This window comes from Pseudoliparis swirei, chromosome 20, assembly GCF_029220125.1.
Source record: "Pseudoliparis swirei isolate HS2019 ecotype Mariana Trench chromosome 20, NWPU_hadal_v1, whole genome shotgun sequence".
Taxonomy (NCBI): Eukaryota; Metazoa; Chordata; class Actinopteri; order Perciformes; family Liparidae; genus Pseudoliparis; species Pseudoliparis swirei.
The window spans coordinates 13,349,464-13,369,659 of NC_079407.1; the positions used below are offsets into that span (position 1 = coordinate 13,349,464).

The 20,196-nt window shown below is 45.4% G+C and overlaps 1 protein-coding gene across 2 annotated transcripts in view; it reads left to right on the forward strand.

The window, feature by feature from the left end:
* cdon (cell adhesion associated, oncogene regulated) overlaps window positions 1-14,084 on the forward strand; it is a 32,625-nt gene extending 18,541 nt beyond the window's left edge. The window contains exons 8-20 of one of the 2 annotated variants that reach the window (XM_056441940.1): window positions 2,544-2,824; window positions 3,233-3,407; window positions 5,008-5,124; window positions 5,646-5,849; window positions 6,793-6,974; window positions 7,298-7,403; window positions 9,347-9,469; window positions 9,673-9,864; window positions 10,769-11,040; window positions 11,184-11,263; window positions 12,010-12,263; window positions 12,386-12,440; window positions 13,394-13,481. In XM_056441940.1, coding sequence (XP_056297915.1) covers window positions 2,544-2,824; window positions 3,233-3,407; window positions 5,008-5,124; window positions 5,646-5,849; window positions 6,793-6,974; window positions 7,298-7,403; window positions 9,347-9,469; window positions 9,673-9,864; window positions 10,769-11,040; window positions 11,184-11,263; window positions 12,010-12,263; window positions 12,386-12,440; window positions 13,394-13,397 — 2,045 coding nt within the window. In that variant the 3' untranslated portion in view covers window positions 13,398-13,481. Of the gene's footprint in view, window positions 1-2,543; window positions 2,825-3,232; window positions 3,408-5,007; window positions 5,125-5,645; window positions 5,850-6,792; window positions 6,975-7,297; window positions 7,404-9,346; window positions 9,470-9,672; window positions 9,865-10,768; window positions 11,041-11,183; window positions 11,264-12,009; window positions 12,264-12,385; window positions 12,441-13,393 lie in introns of both variants that reach the window. The other variant, XM_056441938.1, reaches the window with a different exon arrangement.
* Window positions 14,085-20,196: the final 6,112 nt, after the last annotated feature.

Here is a 20,196-nt window from a genome sequence, read left to right on the forward strand (position 1 = left end):
TGGAGGCCTCGCAGAGCTCAGAGAGGTTACAGATACCGAAGGGACCCTTTTAAGAATCGGCACTCAGTTGCAAAATTGTTTTAAAAAATTGTTTGGAAAGGGTTGAGGCATCACACCAGCGGGGGGGGGGGGGTGAGAGAGGAGAGAGGAGAGAGAGAGTGTGTGTGTGTGTGTGTGTGTGTGTGTGAGGCTTTGCCAAGGCTGCCCTCCTCCCGAGCCTTGAACTGGGCTTGAGAGTGAGCTTTGTGCACGCCGTCGGGGATAAGCCCCCGGACACTGGAATGTAAGGAGTAGCCGTGGAGGGTTATGACGAGGGCCAGACCACCCAGCTGTCAACATCATACACAACTGCCTTTTTTATTTATGAACATATCACGTTGCTCCTCCCCCAGGCCTTCCCTCTTCTCCCTCCCCAGCCGCTCGCTCTCGGCCAGGGCTCCAGCGGGTTGACTGCAAAACATTACAAACTAGAGGAAAAGGAATGAGATTTAATATATTTTGCTGCAGATGTATACAAAGTATGAAACTGATAAGCTGAGGCGTACCCGGCCTCCTGAGGTCAGTTTGCCTTTTGGTGCTTTTTAGGTACCAGGCGCCGCAACTTATCTACGGCCCTCTACATTCAAAGTAAACACTACCATTGATGTGAGTCGTGTGGTATTATGAGGATCTCATCACGGAGAGCCGTCCGTTGTTCATGTCACCATGACGACTCCCCGCTTTTATCCGTTAAGTGACAAAAAAAAAGGGCCGAAATGACGAGTGGGTCACTTGATTGATAGGAAATATATGAAGCACAATTTTGATAAACCATGAATATGTTTTGAATTTGCAAAACAAACTATCGATTTCCTGCCTTTCTGTTTTACACTCATTTAATATTTGGAGTTGTTGACTGCTCGTCGAGCAAAACAGGCAATTTAAAGTCTTTTTTTGTCCTTTTACAATTTTCTAAAATGTTCTAAACCAAATGATTAACCATAAACTGTCACTGAAAATAATCATTAGTTGCAGCCCTAATGAAACCTCCCACCGACGCAACCCATCACGACAGAGCTATTGTGAGATCCAGGCATACAGTGGCCCCAACTGCCGCCCCCTGTATCGGTGTTTCGGAGGAGGAGTCTCGGCTGTGGCTCCGCTCTGAGTCAGAGCTGTGGTGAGGGCAGAGGGAGGGAAACGAGCAGGAGAGAGTGTCGGACTGGCTGTCGTGCTGGGCTCTGATTCTCACTAGTATTTTAATGGTTGGCGTGTGGAATGTGTGGCAGCTGGCCCGCAGCCCCAGGATCAGGTCTACTGTTACCAGCTCCGTGCTGGTTTTCTAAAGAGAACCGGCCGTGCCTCACACAAAAATGGCCCAAAACTAGAACCTGCAGCGTGCCACCGTGGCAAGCCTCGCTGCTTTCACATCCTTTTCTCACTGTTACGGCTTTAATGTTACATTCTGATGCTCTTTGACCTCAGTGGTGTGTGGCTCAGCCGCTGTTCACGTTGGCTGTGGTCAGTGTCCTCAAAATGTCTGTGAAAAATTCCACCCGAGCTCTGCCAAACCGGTGTCAGCCATAATTAGGCTCCGAGCGTGCGTGATTCGTCCAGGTGGACCGCTCTGGCTCTGACGAAGATTGAATAAAAAAACAAAAACAAAGCATGATTATGTGGTGCTGCAGATATTCCAGGTTTTTCTTGTTATTTTATGTAGATTAAAAGGCTTGTTCCCTGGTGGCCCCTCTGTGGACCTGCAGGGCCACCTGCGTTCGTCACTGACTGGGCCACTTTGTTGCCATCGCTTCAGCTTTCATTACATGTTGCGCTCTGCACTGAAGGTCAATATGTTGCCTTTTAGAGCTGACAAATGTAAAAGAAATCAGAATTTGGTTTGTTGCCAAATAGAATATTCTCGTCTCAGGAATCTGCTTTGTTCTAGTGCATAACCATAAACTAAGTTACGGAACATAACGTATGCAAGCGACTTCTGCAACAGTCAAGAAACATAAATAAAAAGTGCCAATGCTAACATTTTCTGATGAAACATTTGAACAAAATATCTTAAACATGATGAGCTGCACAGTTTAGTGCAGGAATGTGCAAAGGCTCCCAGTATAATGTATATATAATATGTGGAATTTTGTACAAAGATGTGCGTTAATGTAACACATTGTGACAGATGTTGAGATTCAACAAAATTCAATCTGATTTCTTTTCCATAATCTTCGAAATGGATTTCCAAATGTGTTGTGTAAGAATTAAAAAAATATATATACTCTGGTCTTCTTTCAGAAATCCAAAGTCTGTTTTTGTGAAGCAAAATTTAAACGAGGTTCACATTTGTCTTCTAAACATTGAGACATTTTGAGACTCAAGTTTAGTAACGACCTGGTGAAACCTGGTTTCCATTAAAAAAAAAATTTAATTATCCATTCAAGGAGGAATAAACATGGAATTTGGTCCCACTCTGTTTTTATTTCAGCGTTGTTAAAAGAGTTGTGCATCTGGATGCCGGCTCCAGTTCTATTTTAATAATTCCTGGTTGCTCTCCCTGACAGATCCACAGCTGGGCTCCACTGCTGCTGCTGCTGTGCTGCTGGAGGCCTCCCCGTCGCTCCACCCCATGCAGAGCGACGAGGGCCACGAGCGCTTCCTCGCCGAAGACGAGGGCGGCGCCATCAGTCTGCCGGCTGAAAGGAGTAACGGCCGTCCGACTCCAGAGGCGCCGATCATCACCAGTCCGCCACAGACTCACAAGCCCGATATGTACGACCTGGAGTGGAGGGCGGGGCGCGACGGAGGGAGTCAAATCAACGCCTATTTTGTCAAATACCGCAAGGTGAGCGGGGAAATACACGCTGCCGTGTTTCACTGCTTTCGCCAACTGAGAGTGGGCACATGTAATTAGTTTATTGAATAAAGAGGGTAGGGAAAGCACGTCAACCGACTGAAAGGTTGGGCACTTCCTGTTTTTAAATTATTGTGTTTGCTTGACTATAAAACGGTTTTGGAGTTGACTTGTAAACACAGACGGGCAAAGACTAAAATAAACAACTTAAAAATCTGTATTCTATCGCTCTGTTCTGCTGGAGGAGGAAATTGTCACATAATTCCCCAGAAGCTGCTAAGTAGACGGTGGAGGGTTGCAGGCCTACAGATCATTTAGTTGTTCCCTCTGGGATTTGAACTCACCTGTTTGTCTGTGTGTGTTTTTGTGTTTGTGTGTCCGTATCTGCGTGTGCGTCAGGTTGATGAAATGGGAACAGTGGTGGGGAGCTGGCAGACCGTTCGGGTCCCCGGCAGTGAGAAGACCCTGCGGCTGTCGGAGCTCGAGGCCTCCAGTCTCTACGAGGTGCTGATGGTTGCTCGAAGTTCGGCGGGCGAGGGCCAGCCGGCCATGCTCACCTTCCGCACCGGCAAGGGTCAGTCTAACCACAGGGCGCTCAACACCCACATGAACAGCGTTGAAACAACCGCTAATTGCAAAGTGACTTCTACACCAGTGTGTTTTCAGGCTGTTAAGTGTTTCTGTGGTATTCTTGTGGTATGACTGACCACTGGAAGACCCCACTTTACCACTCTTTACAGCGCTGCTACAATAAAAAGAGGAACATGTTCAGCTGTCTAACACATCAACAGTAAATGTCAGGTTTTGGGGGTCATCTCTTCTGAGTTAAAGGGCATCTGGTTGTGTCTGACCTCCAGATTTTTCACAGATATTAAAGAGACGTTCGGGATGAAATTTAATAGAGAAGCAGAAACATGCATCACATTCTTGAGCGATAGCGGTCTTATCAGAATCAAAAACAATATCAAGAGCACTCGGGGTGGAAGAGAATATAATACTGTAGCTTTTCGGGAGATATTTGTGTCAACCTACCTTCAGAGAACAAACCATACAATCTCAGAAGAGGAAGCACAATAAAGTAAGTATGTTCAACAAAGCTAACTTTTGGCTCAAGCATCTGGCAAAATGAAATTGGTTTCTGTGGACTGAGGAATGTTAAGAACTAAAGTAGAAGCAGACGGGTTGAGAATAAGTGAATTCACATACTAAATGACTTCTGGATGATTCAAAATGTATTGTATACAATCATATTTTGTATCCAAGGGTGGATTACTCCTTTACATTACTACTTCTACAACCTTATAATCCTCCGTACCATAGTATCATAATGAATGACCTCGGGAAAGTGTGTTGTGTTTTTGAGACAAATAAAAACGAGAGCAACCGCAAATGTTCCAAAAACTAACAATAATGCTAAACCACAGCAGGGTTGACAACATGTCCCCTGGTCAGAAATATGTAAACTACTGCCAGGAACCACCGATATGATTTCATCCCAAGGGTGGTTCCTTTACCAAATGGTTTTGGACAAAAAGAAAACTACCAACCAGTCCAAAACCAGACTCTTGTGTCCAGAACCAGAACAATGACACCTCCCTAAGAAACATCTGATTTATCCTTGATAAAGTCATTTATTTTGGTCTTAATGGCATTTATTAATTTAACTGTATTTTCTGTGCAATACATATTTTTGCCTACAGTCCAAAATATAAATGAAATACAAATCTGCCTTTTTTTAAAAGACACAAAATGTATGAAAATGAAAACCTCAAATATATAGAAATAAAAAACCTCAAATACCCCAAAGCATTAACAGGAACATGATCTGAGTATTGTCAATGATGGCTACAGCCATGTTTCGAGATGTATACAATTTTTTAAAACTTTACTTAAAAAGGTATTAATTGCAATTAGCGCAGTGCTTCCGTGACGCAGTCACATCACACACTCATCACAGAAACAACACAGCCAAGTGTAACTGCAGCGGTGCGGAGTGGAAACCTGAAATCCACCTCGATCAAAACCCCAACAGCTCTAGAAACCAGGAGCAGAATGTAGATTTCAGAGCCAGCATCCAGAGCGACTACGTGTGCTTTTTTTGGTGGCACCGATAGCCCCGAAGACTTGATGCGCCTTATTTTTCTTCTAACCTGCTTTTCATCCTCATCTCTCAGAGAAAAGCACCACCGCCACCAAGCATCCGGCCAAGCCGCCCGTCATCTCGATGCCCCCTAAAGCCCCGGAGGACAAAACCACCAACACGCACTTTGGCGTCGTCATACACGACAGAGGTAGGTCTGCAGATGGTATGTGAGCCTGTGTGTGTGTGTGTGTGTGTGTGGTGAATAGATCTCAGAGTTAGATGTTTGGATGTGGTCTGCTCTGTTTCTTGCTGCCGTGGAGCACAAACAGTGACACCGTTGTTGACACCCTGTAACAACTCTCTGGATGAAAGCTGCTGTTAGCAGAAAGCTGTGAGATTGCACATGACTTGTTGGTCATCTCTGTTTGTTCATGTTTACTGGCAACGCAAGCAAACTTTACTGAAACGTCTTTTCACTAACTCTCTCTCTCTCTTTCGCTCTCTCTTACTCTTTCCTGCCCTCTCTAACTTTGTGGCTAAGAGCCCAGGCAGTAAGTACACATTCCTCCACGTCATGTCGTCTTTTTTTGGTTTGTTTCTTTCTCTGTGAACTTGCTCCATCCTCCCATGAGTCGGGAGGCTTTTCCAGTTCTCTCTGTGTCTTTAAAATAAATTGTATTCTCAGAAGTTTGCGCGACTCTGAGGGGTTATTCCTTGTTTCTCTCCCAGTGCCTGAGGCCCCTGACCGCCCCACCATCTCCATGGCGACTGAAAGTTCTGTGTATGTCACTTGGATCCCGAGAGCCAATGGCGGGTCTCCAATCACAGCTTTCCGTGTGGAGTACAGACGTGGCCGCAGCACAGAGTGGATTGTGGCTGCGGACAACATCTCGCCACTCAAGCTGTCGGTGGAAGTCCGCAATCTGGAGCCTGGTGAGCTTCCACGTGGTTCCAAAGGCCCCTCCGCAGTCCAGTGAAGCAACTTATTTGCCAAAAGTCACTTCAGAATCAGAATTGGCCATGTACGTGTGCACATACGTGTAATTTGACTCCGGTTAATACATGGAATTTAGAAATAACAGGATAAATGTCACAAAGACATTGAAGACAGCAGAATAGATACATGCATGTACAATATAAAAAACAACAACAGTGATAATGAATTGGGTATATTGGTGCAGAAAGAATATTATATTTTAAGTAGTTGAGATACTACGCAGTTCTAAGTCGACTGGTTCCCGTTCTGACTGTAACGGTACCATTTAAATATCACGAATGCAGCAAATATTCTATTTATTGTGGGACGTACGTTTTGCTATTTGCAGCCCATATTTTTTTATACGTTGGAAAGTGGTCAAGAATTGACGGACAATTTCCCCAAGTGTTTGCAATGGCGCCCTGGCAGCTGCCCCGGCTGTCGAGCCCTGCGTGGGACTCGTTTTCTTATCGATCTCGTCTTTATTTCTCGGTTTCCCTGCTGCATGATGACTCATCCAGATGTTTTAGTTCATTTATTAGTGGGGGACAACTATTGGCCCAAGTATTGAGCATGCAATCATTGTTTTTGACACAACAATAATATAGTTTTTTGTATTCTGGTTATGAGGGTATCACAACATTTGTTCAAAGTAAAGAACATATAAAATAAAGCTATAATGTAATAGCCAGGGAGTTTAATGAAAAAGCATTTCAAACTATTACATTGATAGCATACATGAGCAAAGATTCAGCGTCCTTTAAACGTAAGCTCTCGGACTCCAATGAATCAACCGCATTGGGTATCGCCGTGGCCGGAGAGCATTGATTGGTGGACGCCGCAAGATGAAAAGTCACCGCTCGCCGCCGCTGCCCTGTGACATCGTTTGTTCTCTCTCAGGTTCCTCCTACAAGTTCCGCGTCTTAGCCATAAACATGTACGGCGAGAGTCCTCACAGCGTTCCCTCCAAGCCGTACCAGGTGCCACAAGCCGGCCAGCGTATCGCTGACCGCCCTGTGGTCGGGCCGCACATCTCAGCCACGGACCCCATCAGTGCCACACAGATCATGCTGCGCTGGACTGTGAGTGAATCATAAGATACGTCCATGGTTCAACTCTAACGAACCAACCGTGATTTAGTAAACTGTTGGCGTGTTTCAAAGCCTGCCTGATGACGTGTGTCCCAGCTGCAGATAGTTCCCCACATGTACTTTACCTCAGACGGTCTCATTATTTCCTGAACGTTCAGACGGAAAGCGCAATCACGATCTTTGCTTGCAGTCCTGTACATCTGCTGATAACAACCCCGGCCATTAGTTGCAAGAAAATGTCCTCTCTTTGAATCATAATTGCCCACCAGATTGCTGTGGTTTAACTTAATTATTATGTTTTCATCCCCATCCAGTATAGCCCCACGAGCAACAACAACACTCCAATCCAGGGCTTCTACATTTACTACCGGCCCACGGACAGCGACAACGACAGCGACTACAAACGGGATATGGTCGAAGGTGAGTGGAAACGCACATGTGAATGTTCACGTGTCCGTGTTCGACTGATCCGAGTGTGGGGATTGTTAGTCGACAGCTCCGTCCTGTCCCGGAAGTTGTGCTCACGCTCTGCAGATAAACCGTGAGTTGCGAGGGTAATGGATACTCACTGTCAAGAGCGGGTATAGTGAAGAGGGGCATTTCTGCTGTTTGATTTATGGAGAGTGCTGCCCACGGGCAACGGGGCTTTCTGAAATCTGTTTTTAATAAATGGTTGCCAGAGCTGAAATATGAGCCTGGTCCGAGGAGAGGGGCTCAGGTTGCCGGGTGGAATGCTAACCGTGGAGCCTGGTGGAGGGAGGGAGGGACGGACGGACATCCTTTCACTCCCCCCCCCTCTCCTCTCAAGTGTACTGAAAGTCACTTTCAGGGGCGTGCGTGTGTGTGTGTGTGTGTGGGGCACGGCTTTTGGTGATTTGAAGGTCAAAAGATGTCAATGCATTAAGTCTAAAAATGGTCCAAATCCCTTTTTTAAAAGTGATGTTTTTTTAAATGTTTGTATGTCTTTACTGTTGGTTCAACGGATCATACAACTCACAGTTCGAATTATTTCACCCATCAGAGATCAGATCCAAGCTGATTGCAGATCATCAGTGGTCCATATTGGCAGATGATTGTATTTGTTTATAGCAGTGGCCTTCAAGCCTCCAGCCTTCAACCGCTCTGAAGTCTGTGTAAACATCAAAAACATCTCAGTGTTATCCTTTCACTTTGCTATTGTCGTCTGTTTTTGTCTTCATAAAAACTGAATGTCGTGACACTTTACTTCACACTGATGGTTAATGCTAAACTGTGTAATTAATCAGTGGTGCCGAACCGCAAGGGGATATCCGTAGGGATCATCAGTTGCCCGTTACACCACGACTGTTTACCACAGGAATTCAGTGTACGTGTAGTTATGACCTGCTTCCACATTATATCTAATTATTTAGATCTGTACAGCCAATAACAACCACAAGCTTTTCTACCAGCCACAGTGTCAACGCCACTTTGTAAGTTGTGACATTTAGATTATGGACTTCATTGTTGTCCCCCAGGGGAAACACAATCTAAACAGCACAGAGTGGTGACTCCAGGACCCTCTCGGGTCCATTCAGCCTGCGGTTTAGTGCCGCGATGGCTGCAAGGATCGGCTTCTCTTAAAGCCTTCTGCACCTCAGGATTACCTGTGCCTATAATTTAACTTTGGCACCCCCAGCATTGAAAAGTACACTGTGGCAGACACAAAGCACGAACTGCACCTTTTTTATTATTTTCAATCGAGGGTTGTTTTTGTCTTTCATGTCCTGATGTGTTTTTTACCTTAAAATAATTCTGTGCTTTCACTTGGTGTCACAACACAATTCTTATTTTGATGCCATACCTTGAGAAATAAAAACACATTTATTCAAATACCTCCCTATTTATTTGTCATGAACTCAACCAGGACAACTAATAACTGGTGATTATTTGTTTACTAAAAATCTGTATTGAGTCTGCTTTGCAGCACAGAATGGATTTATTTTCAGCAGCAGCTTATTGCTTTTATTGTTCCCACTTGCAACCGTTAAAATCTACCTTGGGGGGACGAAGCCGACTTAGAGTGATTTATTGAAGCAATAACAGCACCTTATTTCTGCCTCATTTGTTTAAAACGTAGCATTTCCTTGTTGGAGATTGCTGTGTGCGTGTGTGTGTGCGTGTGTGATGTGATTATTGGAGGCAAGCCAGGATAAACATGACACTGCCATATATGGAGCTCACTAGAGTAAAGTAACTGTCTGGGCCCTGGTGGGACTGGGGGGGGGGGTGACAGAGCGAGCATGAAAGAACATGAACATCTCATAAAGGATGTGGAGCAATGCGAGTCATAGAGGAAGTGATTGCTCACCTTTGTCCCCATCTCCCTCTTCCGTCTTTCTCAGGTGCAAAACACTGGCACTTGATTGGACATCTCCAGCCAGAGACCTCTTACGATATCAAGATGCAGTGCTTTAATGATGGGGGGGAGAGCGAATACAGCAACGTCATGATCTGTGAGACCAAAGGTAATTAAACACACGCCGTCCTCAACCAGAACTCCACTGAATCAGAAGTCCAGGCATGTTTGTGCGAAGGCTGTAACTTTAATGACGGGTACAATGGGCATAATTATACATATATGCATACACAATACAATACTAATGACTAAAATTAAATTAAATATTAAATATTAAATATATCATGCCCCCCTCCCCCCTCTCTGCTGCAGCACGTCAGTCCCCCGGGTCGCCCAGCCAGCACCCCATCACCCCACCTTACCCTCACCCGCGGGAGCCTCCCAGCTCACCTGGAGGACTGCTGTACCTGATTGTGGGCTGCATTCTGGGAGTGATGGTGCTCATCCTGCTGGCTTTCATTGCCATGTGTCTGTGGAGGAATCGTCAGCAGAACAACATGCACAGTGAGTGGACACGCCACGCGGGCAGAGGAGAAGCATAGTTCCTGCTCACAGTGTGAGCTTTTGGATAATGCGTTTCAAAGCCATCGGTCATATAGTGTGTGTGTGTGTGTTTTGCTCTACTGTAGATACAATGAGAGGCACTGCACTAGCGCACATACAAAGAGTTAACTCCATGTTAAGTGTCTCATAGTTCTAAAAAAAAGTTGGCCCCAAGACGGCGTGTGCAGCATATTCCGCGTGCTCATAGTACATATATGGATCCCACATTGCTCGCAAAAGTGTTTGCCATCGTTGGATGGACTCTTTCCCAGACCGCTTGGGTCTGTAAATAGTTTGGGATTTTGTAGCTTCTAGATTTTGGGGAAAAGCCCAGATTGAATCACAGGTGCTCACTTCCTGCGTGAGAATGCATTGGAGTTCACCGAAATGACTTGGTCTACTTTCACACGGATACGTTTCTCTTTTTAAGACAGAGTTTTGAAACCGAACAGGTCTCCGTCCACACGGCAACTTTGGAAAACACAGATCACATGACGATTCGCGTGAAGCAGATTTTCTACACACTGCAGCTGGTTTAAGTTGCAGAAATATTAAAAACCTCTCAAAGTGCAGCGTTATTCTCTTGACGAGCTGCTTTACAAGAACATGGATGGCATTTGCAACGTTAACAAATTGCTAAAAGTGGCTCCTCAAATGCAAAAAAAAGAACATTTAAATATTAAAAAGGTGCCTGCAAGAAAAGTAAAAAACTCTTTCATAAGGCCACGGCCACTAAATGTGCCTCTTAATTCTGTGTTTCTGGAACCAACAATTGCCGGTTATGATATAGTTATAATGATCTTGTAGCCTCTATCCCAGCCGTTCTGCCTCCGTCACCTCCTCTCGCTCTGTCCCCCGGCTGTAGAGTACGACCCCCCCGGCTACCTGTACCAGCCAGCGGAGATGAATGGCCATGTCCTGGAGTACACCACCCTGCCTGGCAGCAGCCGCATCAATGGGGGCATCCACGGTGGCTACGGGCACAGCGGCCCCATGTTACCCCACGGTTGCCATCACCTCCACCACAAGCTCCCCAACGGCTCCGGCAGCCCGTTCTCACCCGGCCACCCACACGGCCACGATGGCACCCTCACCCACAGCACCTGCGACTGCGAGCACTCGCACCCCCACCATAATGTGAGTGCTGCACCACAAACCCGGAGACTGAATGCCTTATTCATATCCATGATATTCAAGTTTTAAATGACCGGGGATTTTACTGCAGCAGCTGCATATTCAATTTGATTTGGCTGACTGTGGTGTTTGTGCTCTCTTGTCAGGGTGGAGGCATGTACACCACTCTCCCCCAGACGGAGTCGTCTGATTGTATGAGCTGTCAGAACCTCTGCAACAACAATAGGTACGGTAACTGAATTTGGCATTGCGTGACATGTTTTGCTCTTGTTGCATATCTGGGATAATTTATTTCTGGGTTTATTTCTTTCAAGAAATCTGGGAATTTATTTGTGTTTATTTTTCAGAAACTGAAACCTGGAATAGGATCGGTTGGAAATTATTTCCATTTTTTTTTTTATTTACTTGAAGGGTGCATAATAATTTTATTAAACTTTTTTTAGCTGTTTGTCACACATAAAAAAAGAGATGAGCCTTGGGGATGTTTCCTCCCGCTAGTCCTGTTTATGTACTTAAGGGTCCCCACCTTCACAGTTTACCCTGTGTGCACCCAGCCAGCAGACCTAATGAGCCCTGTGTTTATTTACCTCCGGCTGCTGGGAAAAGAGGGGGTGTGGTCACAAACCAATCACATAGGGGGAAGCGGAGTTCAGTGAAACACGGGGAAGCTGGCTGGGTGCTGCTCTTTGGGTTTGTCCTAGATATTTAGAGGCAGTGGTACTGGACCTTTTAATCTCCAGCTGGACTGTTGAAAACATGTTTGCAGCTCCCGTTGTGTGAAGAGCCGTCATCGTGTTGTACACTGTTTGGGGTATTAATGAAAGGGTTCTCTGTGACTGGCGGAAGAACCAGAGCAGTGTGTGAACCCAGAAGAAGCTGAGTGGTCAGTGGGTGAGCACTCAGCAATGCACTTGCACCTTTTTGTAAACATGTGTCCCACTTTTCTTTCCATCTTTCTCTGTCTCTGGGCAGATGTTACAACAAGACCAATGGCACTTTCTCCAGCGGCACTCTGCCTGTAATGCATTGCGTGGCGCCATGCCAGCAGGACGGCCTGGAGATGGTGCCTCTGGGCCAGGTTTCGTCGCAGTGCCACGGCCTCGACGGCCACATGCACTTTGGAGTGGACGCGGGGTGCCAGCCAGACGAGCACAGAGAGTCCTCGCCCTCACAGCATTCCTGCTGTCTGGTCGGGAACAATGAAAACTGTCCAGCAGACAAAACTGGTGAGACACATTTTTATACCAAATGCCCACAAAATCTTTCCCAGTGTTTTGTCTTTTTTTCCTCCTCCAACACATTTGTCTTTTTCTTCCTCTTCTCTCCTTCTGGTGTCTTCTCACTACAGATACTGATACAGAGAACCGCAACCTCTCACTTCCTGTTTATTACTATAATTTCAGGTACTTTTTGGCATTGACATTTTTTTAAACACCAATTAATTTCTTCACTAGGCTATATAATATAACATACATCAGCTTCAGGCAGAAATAACCTTTTTCTTCTCATTGCTAGCAGAGGATATTATTTAGTTTTAAAAAGTCCAAGAACATGACCAGAGAAGAAAAAGGTTAAAGTTGTACTTCAAAAGTGTTTTAACATGTTTTCTCATTTCAATACATTTTCATTGCAATAACACCTTTTATTGTTTGGATGGTAGAAGTGTCTCTTAATGGTGGCCAGTGCAGTATTTTACTCAAAACAAGAACATTATGATCAGATTGACGAATGGCTTCTACAGTAGGAATATAATGCTACAACCATCTTAGCTTAACTTTGCATTATTTCTGGAAAGGTCTTGTCTTAAATATAGTTGTTCTTTTTTTTCTTTATTTATATTTTATCTTGTGACATTAACAGGTTTAAATCTTTGGAAAGTGCCAGGCAAGCTTTGCTCCCAGTCTCTGTGCTAAGCTAAGTTAATTAGCTCCAGGTTGTAGCTTCATTTTTTTACAGTACTGTTGCTTTAAGACTCACGGCGGCTGAGCTCCGTGTCTCTAGGTGCTCTTTAGCAGCGCACTGCAACTAAATACTTATGATGGGTTTGAATCCAAAAGACAAAGGTCACGTATAACTATTATAATAAATGTCCCTATTTATTTATTTGATTTTGTTTATGCTCCAGCTAGAAACACTTAGACGTTCACGGTTCAACACTTTTTATAAAATCGCATCGAAAGACGTTCCAAATGCTTGACTCGTAATTTGTTGTGTCCTTACCAATCCTCATGTTGTATGTCGACAAACTATGCAGCATCGCCACAAATTACACTGTGGGCCTCTCCAGAACTGTTCTTGTCTTTTTTTAAATATGAAGTGTAAACCAAAGTCGTTTTCTCTCTGTCTCTGTGTGCAGCTGAGGAGGAGCTGGAGTGCATGGACATGGAGGGGCCCGTGGTGTGCTGGGAGAGTCTTGGCATGCCAGACTTGGACTGTGACGAAAAGCCTGGCTGGATCTCCAGCAGCAGCCTGGCAGGCGAGCTGATCCAGCCCGGCCCACAGGAGGTCTGACCACAGCCCGGCACCAACACACTCTCCTGCAGCGTGGAGGGAGACCACGCAGAGAAGGCGGCGGTGGGAACGTCACAGAGGAAGAGCACCGGCGACGGGCGAGTCAGAGACACTGTTGCGGTGACGAGGACACTCGATGTGCTCCGGACTGAGCTGGAGGAACGCGGTGTGGAGAGAGACTGAGCGAGGCCAAAGGGAGGGAAACGCCGAGAGCAAAGGAGAAGTGTCTCAAAGACTGAAACGATATCCCACTGGAGGGGGAAGACTCTCGCGGAAGATCACAAACTCTTGAGACGACTTATTTATTTTTTTGTAGTAGTGAAATATTATTTCATATGAATGTATCTGTTTTAAAGTAAAAATAAGTTTGTCTTTTATATTATTTATGCCTTTTTGGATGAGAAATACTTTACATGTTGTTGTTGTTGTTGTTTTGTCCCTCTGTGTTCCGCTCAAATGTGGAGATTAGCAATTGTCCGTGTAAAGTTTTGTAATAATATAAAGAGAAGATATGGAAGAGTAAACCACAAACTGTTTTCAATGTCTTCCCCTCCTTCATGTGCGCCGTCCAATGGATGATTGCTGCGGTGAAATTCCCGGCCTCGGTCCAAACATCGATATTTCTGTCAGGCCCTTGATGTGGCCCTCTGATGGTCTGTTCCACTGCAGTGACCCCTGAATGGGGTGAACACTCCCTTCACTGTTCAGATTAAGGGCCGCTGCTCTTTGCTTCAGTGAATACCTGATAGCGCATCACTTAACGCAAAATGCACCGTTGCTTCGAGAGCACCGTTGACCTGCTGGCCCCAATCTGTTGGAGAAGTGGGGAAGTTGCATCCGATCCGAGCTGCTCCGTGTGAGCAGCCCTCTCACGCAGAACCTATTGTGTTAAAACTCCTCTGCTGCCAGCAACGTGATACTTTCACATCCTTTTTTTATTTTGTTATGACGGTTGTCATACAGTTTGTTATTAAGTTTATCTGACCAGGTGAAACTTTGGTATCTGATCCAAATCTCCAGCCACAGAAAAAAATGAAGGAAAAAAAAGAACTATATTTAAACACAAACTGAAAAAGATGGCAGCGAATGCTCCATCCGGAGAAAACGTTTTCCTTTGTCATTCACGTGGCAACCATGTTTTTACACTCAAAGAAGTTTTGCCAACAAGTGAACATTGAAATATGTTGATTATTAAAAATATATGGTGAAGAGCAATAATTAATGGATATTGTTCATGGAAAGACAAAAGGGTGAAGTCACAAAATACAGTGATTTGGCTGCTTGGCCCTTTAAGTAATCTGTAATTGGAAAGCTTGGCCATCTGTCCCAGTTTAAAGACGTTACGTTCCATGATTTCTGGGAACTGAAGGTTGCGTTGCCAGTTGGAGCTGCTGAAATGCAAAGTTGTCTGGTGTCGCTTTCATATTTCGCGGTAAATAAACAAAATGGTTCGTGGTATATTTGGAACAGGCGGAGGATGAGCTGCGTAATTATGTTGTCGGAATTACTCAAAGTCAGAGTAACGCTCCTGATGTGTGAATCTACAGCCGAGAATTCATTCATGAAACGAGTTGTAATCTACCCATCTCGTATTTCAGCCTGCCTTTGCCAAACCCATTTTTCTGAAGCCTTAATCCCTCCATTGGTTTTAAAATAATCTTCATGATGTGCTGGCTGATTGGAGTTGATAGGGTTGCAGCGGGCAGATGACGGGGCTGGCCCCGCTTCACTGAGGATGACTGCGGTGAAGGCTTTCCATGCCCGGTGCCTGTCTTCCTGTGTTTGTGCCAGAGCTGTCTGCCAGTCCTCCGGCCCTGGCTCGCCTGGCATCTCTCCTCCCCACGATGGTACACAGGGTATTCCTGGCACCCGGATTTACTCGCCTGCTGCCGAGGCGTGGCATAGCCTCTTCCGGCTGTTATTTTTAGCCTCGATGGCTTGATCTCGGTTCTTTCCCAGGAGTTTTCTGAGCCCTAAAACAATTTGATTTTGTTTTTGAGCTGCGGATCCAAAAACCCAAAGTGACTCGCGACCAAGTCAGTGATGGGAAGAACCGTCCATTCTCTGCACCAGTCTCTTTAACTTCTTCTTTTATTTTACTTCCATGGAGCAGTTCAATCGAGACTCCATTCTGATTCTCTCGCTGCCATTAGGGAGGGTTAAAATAGGAACAAAACAATGGGAAGGAAATGTAGCTGGAAAGGAAAGAGAAATGCTCCGGAGAGGCACAAGGGGATGCTGACAGATGCAGGATGGGCTGATGAGGACAAGATAAGGGCAGGGTTGCCTCTAAATGAGCTGCTTCTCCATCTCCCACGTCTATCAGTCGGCACTCTGCGTCGGCCCTGCCCTGCACCCTCTACCCACGCAGCTACAACCTCTCATTAAGGAGCCCATGGGAACAAGAAAGCTCATTGTCTAAACTGGAATTTTCTGCCCCTTGCTGCAGAGCCGACCTGTTAACGCCAGTCCCTCTCCCCTCCGCCCACCATTCTTCCTCTCTCTCCCCTCTCCAGCACGCCCTGAATGAATGCAATTCCTATGAATCGGGCAGTGTGTTGTTAAATTGCTTTATTCAGCCCCGGGGCGGTTTCATCCTTGGTGTCACAAACCTCAAGTGAAGCATGTTGTGGTTGGATGAACTCCAACGGCATTCCAGCGGATCTCTGCAAGTGATGAGCTCACGATGCGGCATGAGACTAATGGTCTGTACGTTTACCGCCATATGCGCGATTTATTCAATGTCAGGCTCGAGTCTCGATGCATTCAGTTGCCGCACTGTAACGGCAACATTTGTCGACTGCACCTGTTGGATATAATCAGGGAAACACTATCATCTTTAGCCCAGCTGCTTCCATTTATCTGCCCCCATGTTCTCCCTTCTCAGTGTGATCGTGCTGTTTTGGATCAATAATGAGCCCATTGCTGATGGACCTGTTGACCCGAGCCAACTTTCAACAATAAAATTAATGGTATTCGTGCGTCCGGAGAGATTCAGAAAAACACACTCGGTGAAAAACAAATCAGCGGTGTAGTAATTTGTATTAAACAAGCAAGATAGAATGTCTGAGTAATGATGTGTTTATTTTATACGGATGAATTATTTACATTTGTTTTATGCGTCAGGATTTCTGTCGAGGTAACTGTTTAAACTGCACTAAAATGTCCCCCAGAGGTTATTTAGGAATGACAGTTTGCAGCCTCGTGCGCGGCGCTCTAAAACGTTGGGATGTGTCTTTCTGCTCTGGATGTGCCTCCCGCTCTGTAGGAAGTGACATCACACAGCAGTGAAATGACGAGCTCAGTCTAATGCACTTAGAGAAAGAAAAGCAACACTGTGGAGTGGTAATCAGAATGAAGCAGAAACTGTAATGACCAATGTATTTTAAGAAAAAGGACACAGAAAATAGTCTTGTCTAATGACCCAGCTCTCCAGGCGGTTTTAATAAGAAACACAATACAGGACTGGGTCGGCATTTGAAATGGAAACTGCAAACTCAGGTTTACATGGTGTCACGCTTTGTAAGTTTATATGGAGACCAAGACTGCAGGAGACTGATCAAAGGGATTCAGTGGGTGTGACACTCCAGTGCGTTTATCCAAATGATGATGAAGAAGAAGAAAATACATTTTCTCACTTAAGACTTGTGGTATTAGGGCAGGTAGTTGTTGGTTTATTTGTCCAGGTTTTGACTTTCTGAGGTTTCTGCTTCCATCCTAATCCAATGAGTTGTGATGCTTACATACCAATGCACAGCGGAGTCTTTCTCAAACGGTTGTTTTCAGAGACCATTTCTGACCTTGACAGTACTACTGCAAGGTCTGTGGATAATCCAGGCCAACGAGAACATTTGTTTCTCAAGACACATTGAGGCGGTAGTCACAAGTATTTTGCGTTGGACTCATTCATAACATCTTCTGAAAGTAAAAGTAACAGATTTAAAAAGAAGAATGGTCAAAGTCAGCACAGCAGAGGCTGAGATATTCAGTTTTTTAGTACCTTGTATAGGTCAAGGTACAACAATGCTGGATCATATACTTCTAATATCGCAATTTATAATTTCGCTATTTACACTTTGGATTTTACTTGGTAAGCCAATGCTGCCCTAAACGTTCATTCTTTCTAATCTTATTTCCACTTACTTTTCAAAGGTCAGGCCAGAATTTCCCCATGGTTAGAAAATTATTTTTGATGTGTACATTCCACTGGTGTAATTCCATTCACATCCACTGATTTGTGGCGGCGTTCAGACGGATAAAAGTCCTGGGCAAATAAGGCCACGGCTGCATGATTAGATGCCCCTACAGATATTTGGAGAATAGGTTTTTAGAAACTGGATTAACCCACATTGTTAAGCGAAAGATTTTGACACCGTGGTCATGAAGCTCAAAAGTAGACATGATACATTATTGCAGCACACTTCTGAAAGGATGCGACTGACGTGAACAGAGAGTTACTATCAGTCATCCTCCACATCCAGCCGAGTGAAGTAGAACGTTATCTTGGACCCGTTGTCCGTATCATACAACGCCTGACAGGTGTACATCCCCTCTGCGTCGCTCTGAAGCTCCTCGATGACTAAAGCAGAGGTGTTGACGGGCACCTGTATGCGGCCTAAGTGGCCGGACTGAGACTGGAGCTTTGGGCCTTGCCCGTAGTTGTAAGCCACTGCGACATTATTATCAGTTCCTGGTTTGGTGAAGCCCCAGATGAAGATGGTGGGCATCGTGGAACCACAGTCCAAGACGACTGAGCCTCCCGCTGTCGCTGTGGCGTTGGAGCGAATGTATTCCACCTCCTCCGGGTCAAGTATCTCCAGACCTGGAACACAAGACGGCCAGAGTCAGTTACTCTCGCCGCAAGGATAGAAGAGCTCTGGTGTTTTCCACGCAGCGACAAAAGCAGCTCCAACAGGCGCACTATTGACAGATGTTTAGTAGTAAACGTCTTCAGAAAACTTTTACAAGACCTCACAGTTGGTTGGGAATGGGGATGAGCAACACATAAATAAATGCACTCGCACTTTATCTGCCTTCCGGCTTATTTGATGGATTAAATTTGTTGTCCTTCCCTCTGGCTGCGCTTAGCAATTTGACATAATACTGGCAGCAGTTTGTGATGAAGAGGAACTCGCCTCAACTCGTCTCCAACTCAACGTCTTCGTTGTTCAGGGAAGCTGAAGTACAATGATCTTTTTACCTTGTAGAGGATGAGCCAGCCAGCAGAGGAGCAAGCAGAAATAAGGGATCATCCTCGGGTTCCCTGTTGTGCCGCGAAGCTTCAACTGGAAGCGTGAAGTCAGGAGGCCTGTTGAAGCCTCTCGCCGCGTGTCTCCTCTCCACACTGCTCCACACGCCGAGGGTGACTGAAGGACTGACGGAGAGAATTCTTTCATTCAACACTGGATTCACTTTAAATTATTCATCGGTGCCTCCACCTCTCCAGCGCCGCTCCATTTTGCCTCTGCAGCTCTCCCACCCATGACTGGGCTAATGGCTCGACCGGAGACTGAGAGGTATAGGGTGTCAGGATGATGCTGTCGCTTCATAAATTATTAAGATAACCGGTGGCGAAAGCCTTTTTAGAAATTCCATTACTTCCTTGAAATGGAAAACCAGGGCCCGACGAGGGCGGGGAAATCGGCGTGTAGCCCCCCTGGCAAACACATGCCAGTTATTATTTACCCCGTGAGAGGCATGCAGCCGTAATACAATCCCAGCTGATTCACGTTCTCAAGACTCAGCCCGACATCGTTCCTTCTCCAATGTAGACACGTGTGTGGATGATGGGAGCAGTGCACATAGACACTGAGACAGGCATGGGTGTTAGCATCATTTATGCATGGATATTAAGTTCCTTAAATGCGTGTTGAAGGCAGAGAGTCGTGCAAGTATCTTGCATTAGAGACGCTGTTTGGACTAGATTATAGAGGAGACCAACAGTGAGCATCATTAGTGGTGCCAGGCAGCAGCCACCAGTATTAACTCTGGTCCTCCGAGCCTCGGGCTGGTGTTTGGGACCGCTCGCTGCAACAGCAAAGGCAGTGCTGCCCTGCATGCAGCCCATAAACCTGCTCTACTGGAGGCAGCCCCAGACGGAGAAGGAGGCTCTAATTAGTAAGGACTTTGCATTCAGCTTCTCCTGTTTTTTTGGTGGGGAAAGCAGGACTATATTTAGAAGGCTGTTGGAAGACAGACAGATGCAGTAAAATGCATCATAAAACAACATGGTTTCTGAGGGCAGGCAGAGAGGACTGGAAGGTGACATTTAAACGTGTGAACGCTGACTATAGACCCATTGCACAATGATGTTTCTGATTAAATTGCCAAGACATATATATTGAAATGTAAAATATTGACCTGAAGATTATGTATGAAAGACCTTAAAGAGGGGTAGCCAGGAGACTGTTAAGAGAAGTTTATTCCAGTGTGGTTGTCCAAAGAGTGTGCAGCTTGTTTTCCTGCAGGAAATACAGAAAAGAAAGAGAACAAGTTCATTGGGATTTAATACATTTGGGAGACTTTAAACTTGGTGTTTTCTTTTGGAAAGAACTATCAACTTGTTGGCAGGCAGTTAGAAGTTATTTGCACTCCACTGGCGGGTACCCCAGGGTATATAATAGGCATGGCGCGCAATACAAGTTATTG